The sequence below is a fragment of the Gekko japonicus genome, unplaced genomic scaffold (genome assembly GCF_001447785.1).
Source record: "Gekko japonicus isolate JY-2015 unplaced genomic scaffold, Gekko_japonicus_V1.1 scaffold1621, whole genome shotgun sequence".
Classification (NCBI taxonomy): Eukaryota; Metazoa; Chordata; class Lepidosauria; order Squamata; family Gekkonidae; genus Gekko; species Gekko japonicus.
Window position 1 is genome coordinate 402,234 of NW_015169826.1, and position 10,960 is coordinate 413,193.

General features: G+C 46.1%; 1 protein-coding gene and 1 pseudogene across 1 annotated transcript in view; both read left to right on the forward strand.

Moving 5' to 3' along the window:
• Positions 1 to 342: 342 nt before the first annotated feature.
• Positions 343 to 10,960, forward strand: part of LOC107115517 (olfactory receptor-like protein OLF3) — an 11,597-nt gene continuing 979 nt past the window's right edge. Inside the window, exons 1-4 of the mRNA XM_015417240.1 lie at positions 343 to 1,279; positions 2,116 to 2,168; positions 4,113 to 4,134; positions 10,587 to 10,601. Coding sequence (XP_015272726.1) covers positions 343 to 1,279; positions 2,116 to 2,168; positions 4,113 to 4,134; positions 10,587 to 10,601 — 1,027 coding nt within the window. The remainder of the gene's footprint in view (positions 1,280 to 2,115; positions 2,169 to 4,112; positions 4,135 to 10,586; positions 10,602 to 10,960) is intronic.
• LOC107115518 overlaps positions 7,090 to 10,960 on the forward strand; it is an 11,667-nt pseudogene continuing 7,796 nt past the window's right edge.

Consider the following 10,960-nt stretch of genomic DNA (forward strand, 5'->3'; position numbering starts at 1 on the left):
CCCCCCAAAACCCCACCATAGCTACAGGCCTGTGTACATACACAGTTAATGTCATTCAGCATCTGAAGTCACTCCGCTTTCCAATAAATAGGACAGATGGACTCCCCTTCTAGCTGTATCTGAAGAAGAGAGCAGTGACTCATGAAACCTCATACCCTGCCACATATTTTGTTAGTCTTTAAGAAGAAAATACTAATTAGATCAAGCTCTTACAATTACAGCGTAACATTTTGGGTTTGTATCTTCATTTTGCCACATGCTTTGGGGAGAGATATACCTAAAACAGATCTGCCCCCAAAGCTTTGGGTTGTATTTTGCTCCAGATGGCATCAGACAGGTGAGATGGCTGCGAGAAATGACACCGCAGTGACAGAGTTCATTTTGCTGGGACTCACCGACCATCCTCAGACGAAGCGCCTGCTTTTTGCTCTCTGCCTAGCAGCCTACATGCTCACCCTCTGTGGGAACCTGACCATTTTGGTGCTGATCCAGGAGGACTCCCGCCTCCACACCCCTATGTACTTCTTTGTGTCCCACCTGTCTCTCATCGACATCTGCTACACCACCAGCAGCCTGCCCCAGATGCTGACCAACCTGCTTTCGGATCATGGCACCATCTCCTTTGCGGGTTGCGTGGGACAGCTTTACGTTAATGTCTCCATGGGCGTGGCAGAGTGCTTCCTGCTAGCGGTGATGGCCTATGACCGCTATGTGGCGGTGTGTCACCCTCTGCACTACGCAGCAACCATGGAGCCAGGTCTCTGCTCTCGCCTGGCGGGCACATGTTGGGTCAGTGGTTTCCTGAACGCCGTGGTACTGACAACGGTCACCTTCTTCTTGCCCTACTGTGGGCCTAACCAGATAAACCATTTCTTCTGCGAGGCTCCAGCTGTGCTCCAGCTCGCCTGTGCCGACACAGAATCCACCGAGGCCGTCATCTACGCAGCTGGAGTGATCATCCTCATGATCCCTTTTGCCCTCATCCTAGCTTCCTACCTCCGCATCCTGGCCTCTGTGCTCCACACAAGGTCGGCCACCAGCCGCCGCAGAGCGTTCTCTACCTGTGGCTCACACCTGGCCGTGGTCTCCCTCTATTACGGCACTATCAGCTTCATGTACATGCGGCCCCGCTCCAGCCACTCGCCGGAACATGACAAGAAGGTCTCGGTGCTTTATGCTGTGGTCACACCAATGCTCAACCCGATGATATACAGTCTGAGGAACAAAGAAGTCAAAGGGGCCATGCTTAAAGTCTTGGGGAAAACATCAACAGAGGGGGGTTAAAGAGAGACATGCCTTTTGTGAGGCTCAAGGGGAGGATAACAGCCTGCAGATACTACCTTGAGCTCTTAGGTAAAGGTAAAGGTTCCCTTGCTCGAAAGCCAGTCGAGTCCGACTCTAGGGTTGCGGTGCTCATCTCCGTTTCAAAGTCGAAGAGCCAGCGAAGACGTTTCCGTGGTCATGTGGCCGGCATGACTAACACCAAGGTGCACGGAACGCTGTTACCTTCCCACCGAAGTGGTACCTATTTATCTACTTGCAATTTCTTGCTTTCGAACTGCTAGGTTGGCAGGAGCTGGAACTAGAAACGGGAGCTCACTCCATTATGCGGCACACTCGGGTCTTGAACCTTGAGCTCTTAAAAGGATATAAATAAATTAAATAATCATTCACCACTCACCTCACTGGCACAGTTACCTGTTTAGAAGGCTGTTGACATTTCCTGGTCTCTCCTTCAGGACTGGAGTGATGGATTTCAGCTTGCATCAAATTGTTTTTTATGACTGGCAGAAGTAGCAGGCTGCTTTCTCCCATACTCCTAGATGAGTTAAGTTGATTACTGCAGTATTGGGTTAGGAATGTCAGTCTTCAGGTGGGACCTGGGGATCCCTCTGGATCAGTTCCCCTGGTGAAAATGGGTGGACTCTGTGGCACTGTACCCCACTGAGGTCCCTGTCCTCTCCAGGCTCCATCTCCAAATCTCCAGGAGTTTCCCAACCTGGATCTGGCAACCCTACCCACCCCATTCCCCACCCCAGTGGCCAGGAGGGACCTGGCAGCCCTACACTGGTTTTAGACATTCATGAGCCTCACTGTACATTATACCGTTCTCAGGTCGCATCTGGGTCCTCCGCAAAGGCTTTCGAACAGATGCAGGTCAGGATGGAGTAGAAATGGGCAGTTGTCCTGGTTTATAACGGACCAGTCTTGCGGGTCAGAGGGAGAGTATTTGCTGCGTATGTAGAAGGTTCAGCCCCCAGCATCTCCACTGGAAAGGACTGAGTAGGAAACACTGCAAATGGCAGTTTGGTGTAGCGGTGAAGTGCACGGACTCTAATCTGGGAGAACCGAGTTTGATTCTCCACTCCTCCACTTGCACCTGGCTGGATGACCTTGGGCAAGCCGTAGTTCTGATAAGGGCTGTTCTTGAAAAACAGCAGTTTCTGTCAAGAGCTCTCTCAGCCCCACCTACCTCACAGGGTGTCTGTTGTGGGGAGGGGAAGGGGAGTTTGTAAGCCGCTCTGAGACACCTTTGGGTGGTGAAGGGCGGGGTATAAATCCAATCTCTTCTCTTCTCCTCCTTTTGAGACCCTGGAGAGCTGCTGCGAGTTGCTGATAGACCTATGGTTTCACAGATTAAAAGGCAACTTTCTGTGTTTCGGAACATCTAGTATGACTAAAGCTGGGAAATGTTTTCCCTTGAATACTCGTCCAAATATATTTGGGAGTGAGACCTACCGGATGCAGGGTATTTTTATCATAAAAAGTGCGTGGGGTGGGGGAAGAATTCCACCGCAGCCTTGTGAAAACCCTCTCCCTCAGTAAAGTGCTCTTTCTACACTACCATTTTCTTCACTCTGTGGACACCCCAGTCTCTTTTCTCCCAGCCTCCCCTCATGCATCTTTCAGTGTATGCAAAATCCTTCCCTAAAAGGCTCTTTTGACTATACTTCACTCCACAAAATGTAGTTCAGAATGCCACGGTGATGTGATGCCTGGAGAGGGGAACGCTTCAGAAATCGAGGTCTGATTCTTGCTTCTCCTAATTCCTAAGACATGGGTCCTTCCACCTGTCTTGTGACTCAAAACTGCCCCTTTAGATGCTCCTGTCGACTCTGTATGCCACACTGCCTGCTCCAAACACCTAAAAGTGTGCATTGTTATTTCATATTAAAAGATATGTATCATAGCACTGTTTTATTGTGTTAGTTTTATTTTTAACTAAAGGTTGAAAGCATCTCTTTCTATGATATTCAGGGGCCTTTTTCAATCCATTCCTTACTTCCCACCTATGCTGGTCAAACTTCTTTTTAAAAAGGACTGATTGAACTCAGGGGGACCAGCTTTTGTGTAAAATCTGCACATGACTAGACTGCCGTGCTACTAATCCCTGACTCTGCAGGGTCTCAGGGCACTTATGACACTGCTTGGATTCAGGAGATAGGCATCCAACATGCTTTATGTCTTCGTTAAATGACCCAGTGTGGTATAGTGGTTAGAGTGGCAGGCTAGGTTCTGGGAAATCCAGGTTTGAATGCCCACTCTGCCATGGGAGCTCACTGGGTGACTTTGCACCAGTCACTGTTTCTCAGACTGACCTACCTCAGAGGGTTGTTGTTGTGAGGGTAAAATGGAGGAGGGGGGAATGATGTTGTAAACTGCTTTGGATCTCCATTGTGCAGATCATCGGAGTATAAACAATAAATGAAAATATTGAAATAAAAAATGCAAGGTACACATTGTACATGTGGGAGACGTTTTGTTCATTCATTGAGAGCCAGTTTGGTGTAGTGGTTAAAAGCACAGACTCTAATCTGGGAGAACCGGGTTTGATTCCCCACTCGTCCACATGCAGCTGCTGGTGTGACCTTGAGTCAGTCACAAGTTCTTTCAGCGCTGTTCTCTCAGGAGCAGTCCTCAAGAGAGCTCTCTCAGCCCCACCTACCTCACAGGGTGTCTGTTGTGGGGAGGGGAAGGGAAAGGAAAAAGGAGAACCGGGTTTGATTCCCCACTCGTCCACATGCAGCTGCTGGTGTGACCTTGTGTCAGACAAAAACTGGAAAAAAGGGGGGAGACTCAACCCAGGATATGACTACGAACCAAAAAGGGCTAAGCTAAACCATATATATAAAAGTACAAATATTTATTAAGGTGTACACATGTTAAAGAGCTCTCTGAGCCCCACCTACCTCACAGGGTGTCTGTTGTGGGGAGGGGAAGGGAAAGGAGATTGTAAACTGCTCTGAAACTCCTTCGGGTAATGAAAGGCAGGATATAAATCCAATCTCTTCTCTTCTGTTCCTCTTCTCATAGGGTTGCCATAAGTTAGAGGTGATTTGATGGCACTTCACACACACACACTTAGCACACCTTCTATATGCTTGTCATTATCTTTAACATAATGAATAAGAAAAACCCTGCTGGATCAGACCAGTGGCCTACTGAAGCTGGCATTAGTGGTCAACCAAATAACTGTTAACAAGCAGGGAATGGATGCCAAAACTTTCCTTTTCTCTCCCCCCCCCCCGAAACTGGCATTCCAAGGTACACTGCCTTGGAACATGGAGGTTCCATATCACCATCACTGATGTCTCTGATCTTAATTAGGGTTGCCAACAAGCCTGGAGAAAAATGTCCTGTCCCTTTAATAGAGGCTTAATGTGTGAAAATTTGCAGCTGAAGCTTTTCATGGCATGGAGCTACAATAGCATCACCAGGGAAATAATACCCAGAAAGCCTCAGTTAAAGAGACAGGACATTTCTTTCCTCCAGGCAGTTCCCACCCTGTCCGTGATGAAAAATATCAGGATTCCGGTGACTTTCAAAGCTGCCTGATGTGCTGATAATTTAGCATGGACGCTTTGCCTGGCATAGAGGAAAAACGACGGGAAATCAGCTGCATTTCTGTCTGCAAGGCAGCTCTTAAAGGAACAGAGTCCATCCGTGATGACTGGCGGCCTTAATGGCAAATAATGGAATAGAAAATACAATGACAAGAAAGACCCACAAGAGGGCATCATAACATAGGAAGTGGGAAAAGGGAGGCTAGGTTTGCATTGGTGGTGTTTTCGGGTCGGCAGCCTGCGATTAGGCGGAGGTGGGGGGGCAGTGCAAGTATTCAGTCAACGCGTGTAGTGAGGTCGTGTGAAGGGTATAGTACTGAGGAGGATGGTGGGGAAGAGAGGCTACTGTGGGGTGCAGCAGGTTCTGAGCTAGAAATGGAAGGAAATGGAGAAAAACAGAGCCCTTTTCAGAAGATACAAAAGTGGCTTCCCTAGTAATAGTTTGAGATGACCCAGATAACGATTGCACTGGGGTTTTTTTTGGGGGGGTGCGGAAGGACCCCGCTTCCTGTGCCTCTCATAGACTCCTGAACTCATGTCTCGTTTCCATTGGCAATAGCAAAGCAGGTCAGATCTCAGCAAGAGAAAACCAATGGGTTCATACCTGAGCTAGAAACAGCCAGGTGTCAATCCTCACTGGTGACTTTGGGCCCCTCTGTCCGTCTCTCTGTGCATAGCCTACCTCACAGGGTTATTGTTAGTTTCCAATGGAGTAGAGGAGAATGGTACTGTAAGCCGCTTTTGGGTCCCAGGGGCAGGCTATAAAATATGTCTAAATAGATGAGAGAGAGGAAAAAAACTTTCCTGGAAGTAAGGGCTATGGAATAAATTGGGGCTTACTTTGGAGAAGAGCTGCTTTAGGCTTGCTCCCTAAGCATGTTAAGCCTTTCGCAGGGCTCTTTTTGTAGAAAAAGCCCAGCAGGGACTCATTAGCATACTAGGCCACACCCAACAGCAAAACTCATTAGCCTATTAGGCCACACCCCTGACAGCACCACTCATTAGCACATTAGGCCACACACCCCATGTTACCAGAAGTGTGGTCATCCAGCCACACCCACCTTTCCCTTCTTATTCTGTTTACCTTGTTTGTTGTCAAAACCCAGGGCTTTTTTTGTAGCAGGAACTCCTTTGCACGATAGGCCACACACCGGCCTAATGTTGCCAATCCTAATGAGTTTCCTCTATTGGGTGTGGCCTGTTATGCTAATGAGTTCCTGCTGGGTGTGGCCGACTCAGGAGCCAGCCCGTTCCTGTGCCTTCCTGCCCAAAAATAGCCCTGCCTTTCAGGTACCACAGGATTGTGTTTTCGCTATCCAAAAGGAAAGAGTTGATCCAAAGGAGAAATTGGGGAAGGCAGCCAACACACCAGTTACAGGGCCCAGCGTTTAATTAGGGGTAACAGGTCTCAGTCTGACCAACACTTGGATGGAGGGGTTTTAGCCTATGTGGCCACCCAGTGCACTCATTATATGCAGTGCTTTGAACACCTGAACCCTGCCATGGATGCAGAAAGTAGATATAGAATGCTGGAGTAGTTTTTCATTCCTCACTTTCAGAGGCCAGGAGACCCAGATTTGAATCTCCACTTGGCCATGGAAGCCCCGCTGGGTGACCTTGAGCCAGTCACACAATCTCAGCCCAATCTACCTCACAGGGTTGTTGTGAGGATAAAATTGCAAATAGGAGAATGTTGTGAGGCACTTTACATTGGGGAGAAAAGTGGAGTATAAATGGAGTAAATAAAGCTGTGAGCGGTCCATTCCGTCATTCTTCTTGAGCCATTCCTTGCTTTAGTTGCATCTTTGCAGTGTTTTAATGTATCCCAGTCAAGTCGATTAGGCAGTCCTTTTTCTGTCCGAAGAGGAGTCCCATTATTTTCGAAAGGCATTGTCGTCTTTTACTTTTTAAGAGCAATCCCGTTTTGAAGAGTGGTTGGAATTGGAAATGGTTTGCTTCTGGTGTGTGTAGCATTTACACACACGCACACCCCACACAAGTTTTGTGTGTGCTTTAAGATCAGGACCTGGAACTTCCTCAACGCCCCTCTCCTTTTTAACATCAAAAGCTTACATAAGATTCTGTGTTCTTTGGGTTCATCCGAACAAACAGATCTCTTCTGTTTTTGGACTTTGCTTTGGACAGATACGATTACTTGCAACTTCTACGGACTACGGTGCAGTGACGACGAGCTGTCAGATAATCCCTTGATAATCTGGTAATTTGTCAATCGCTTTCACTTCTGCGTGGCGAAACTATTCTACCTTCAGTATCTACCGCTACAGGGAAAGAGGGGGAGGAAAAAGTGACCGCGCTCCCTCGCTTCTTCCAGTTCATGGGACTTTCGCTTTCATTCTCTGAGCGCAGCTGAGGAAGGAGGGCGGCGGTAAGAGAGCGGCGAGTTTCCTTAAATCCCAGGGTTGTTTTTTTCCAGGCGGCGTCTTCTAAACTTGGGCTGGAGGACATTTTAAAAGGGGGGGGGGAGGCTGGTTCACTGGTAGAACAGCTGCTTGGAGCGCAGAAGATCCCCAAATTCAATCTCTAGTATCTCTAGTCTGTGCAGGCAAAAGGATCAGGTGATCAGCGATGAGAAAGGGTCTCTTCCTGAGACTCTGGAGAGCCCCTGATCCTGAATGACCAAGAGTCTAACTCGGTATAAGGCAGTTTCGTTTCAAAGCGTTCGAAGTGAATTGCTTCTTCATCGTGTATACCAGCCCTGCTGTTACTGCTGGACTAAGTAGATTTAGCAGGTGACAAGAGAGCATTAATCTTTTATCCAGTGTTGAAAGGGGTGGTTTTTTCAAAGGATTCTTTGGAGGGGGGGGCGGATCACCTCCCTGGGATGGAAGAATGTCTTTCGTAGATGTTGTGCTGCTTGGGAACGTCAGGTTTCCTGGTCAGCGGAAAGAGGGATATTTGGCATCCTGGTTCAGAACAGGTCTTGATGTAAACTGTGTAAAGTGGTAACTTTGACGTTCTGTAAAGAAAACGTATTTGGTTGTCTTGACCCTTTCTTACATGCCCAGGGTAATGGCGACTGCCACTTTGGGGACGGGAAGGAATTTTCCTCCAGGCTAGATCGGCCCAGGGGTCCTGGAGGTTTTTCTACCTCCCTTTGGGGGTACAGCAGGGGTCACTGGAGAAGGGAAGGGGAGGGAGTTGTGAATTTCCTGCATCGTGCCGGGGGTTGGATTAGATGACCTCTGAGATCCCTTTCAGGTCTATGTTTCTATGATTCCTTGCAGAAGGAGAATATTACCTATGTATGCCTAACAAGCTGAAGAAGTGAGCAGTGACTGTTGGCAGGGTGATGTCTCTGCTTTTTATCATGCTGTTTAGGTTCGCCATTGCTTTCCTCCCAAGGAGCAGGCGTCTTTTAATTTCATGGCTGCAGTCACAGTCTGCAGTGATCTGGGATCCCAGGAACGTGAAGTCTGTCACTACTTCCACGACTTCCCCTTCTATTTGCCAAGGAGTGATGGGGCCGGATGCCATGATCTTAGTTTTTTTGATGTTGAGCTTCAAGCCCACTTTTGCGCTCTCCTCTTTTACTCTGAGCAAGAGGCTCTTTAGGTCCTCTTCACTTTCTGCCATCAAAGTGGTATCGTCTGCATATCTGAGGTTGTTGATCTTTTCCCCAGCAATCTTAATTCCCGCTTGTGATTCATCCAGGCCAGCATTTCGCATGATGTACTCTGCATATATATTAAATAAGCAAGGTGACAATATACATCCTTGTCGTACTCCTTTTCCTATGCTAAACCAATCAGTTGTTCCATATCCGGTTCTAACTGTCGCTTCTTGGCCCTTATACAGGTTTCTCAAGAGATATGTGAGGTGGTCTGGTACTCCCATCTCTTTAAGGACCTGCCATAGTTTGTTGTGATCCACACAGTCAAAAGCTTTAGCATAGTCAATGAAGCAGAAGTAGATATTTTTCTGGTACTCTCTTGCTTTCTCCATAATCCAGCGAATGTTGGCAATTTGATCTCTAGTTCCTCTACCTCTTCGAAACCCAGCTTGTACTTCTGGTAGTTCTCTATCCACGTACTGTTGAAGCCTAGCTTGTAGGATCTTGAGCATGACCTTGCTAGCGTGTGATATGAGTGCAATTGTGCGATAGTTTGGGTATACAATCAAATATCTATCATTTTTTGTCAAAGTCCTTTAATGATATATTCAAAAGGATTATTTCCAGTGTAAATGGTATAACAATACCGAATATCTTTTGCATTATTTCATGAATCCACCTCCAATATCTTTTAGTTATTTCACAATGCCACCACATATGATAAAAAGATCCTGTTTTACATTGACATTTCCAGCATACATTAGAACATTTATTGTTAGATTTCGCTATTCTATCTGGTGTTATGTACCACCTGTAAAACGTTTTGTATATATTTTGTATTTGTAATTTCAATATTTTTTCCATATCTGATCCCATTGGTCTAAATCAATATTATGACCTATATTTTGTGCCCATAATATCATATTAGATTTAACTGTCTCCTCATACATCGTATCATTGAGCATGAAGGTATAGATTCTTTTCAGACATTTTGAGTCTGGGGATGTCAAAAAATTTTCAAGCTCCATTAAGTTTTCATAGAAACCCTGGGTTTAATAATATATTCAAAAGGATTATTTCCGGGGTAAATGGTATAACAATACCTAATATATTTTGCATTATTTCATGAATCCACCGTAGCAGGCAAATGACGGTAGCAGGTGTGACTGGATTATCTGCATATCACACCTAATCCAATCATACCTGCTATTGTCATTTGCCTGCTAATGTCGTTCGGCATTTGAAATCACTCCACTTTCCAATATATAGGATCTGAGAGGACCAGGTTTGAATCTCCGCTCTGCAATGGAAGTTGGCTGGTTGACCTTGGGCCAGTCATTCTCTCTGAGCCTAACCTACCTCACAGGGTTGTTGTGAGGATGAAAGGAGGAGGGGCGAACAGTGTTGCAAGCTGCTTTGAGTTCGCATTGTGAGGAAAAAGAGGGGAATAAATATACAGATGTGTAAACAAACCTGAGCCTCTTCAGTAACTATAGTTAGTGAAAGTACATCCAATGAGGATCTGAAACTGTTTTATGGAATTGTGTTCTTACCCACAGATAGTCTCTGTGGTTTCACGTGACATAAATGGAGGCATGAAGCCTTCTCCCACAGCCACCTCAGTTTCCCTTTGATTTCTGAGAAAGGGTTTATATTTTCACCAGAGCGAGACGAGAGCAGTAAGAGCCAAGTGAGCTGGGAATGATGTTTACTGGGTGCTCTGCTTAACTGGTGTGGTACAGCAGTTAGAGTGTTGGGCTTCAAATGCCCCCCTCGGCCACTGAAGCTTGCTGGGTGACCATGGGTCTGTCACGGTGCGCCAGCCTAACCTGACTTCACAAGGTGGCTGCTGTGAGGATTAAGTAGATGAGGGGGAGAAGGATGGGGAAAGCCACTTTGGGTCCCCAATCATGGAGGAAAGCAGAATATAAATTTTTGAAAAGAAAGAAAAAACTTGGGGCACTTCTTGTCATCCAGTGGGGGGAACCTCCATGTGGAAGGAAAGAGGAGAAGAGAAGAGATTAAATTTAACTGCTACAAGTTAGAAAAGGTTACAGTTAGTATAACATTCATATGTTGACCTCTCGGCAATATGAATGTTATACTAACTGTAACCTTTTCTAACTTGTAGAATGTGTCAACTTCGTAAATATTGGATTACTTTGTGAAAGAATTACAACTAAACAGTATGTATAAGCATAATGATTTTTATTGTAACAGTACAAGATTGGTCCTTTCGGGGTTCCTGTTTCCTACATTATATTATATGCACTGTGTTTATTTTAAAATAGGAATTTTGATAAAGACTGCCTCGAAACGAACATTGAAACTCGAGGAAGTTCGTAAGCACTTCAGTGACTTGATGTCCTGACCTGTTGAAAAAAGGAATTCTGGATTAAAACAACATGGAAATGCCAATACATTATTGTCCTCAATCTGTGAATGTTTGAACTGTTGCAGCAATTTTTTGTAAATTGACCCAAGGTCACACCAGCAGCTGCATGTGGAGGAGTGGGGAATCAAACCTGTTTCTCCCAGATTAGAG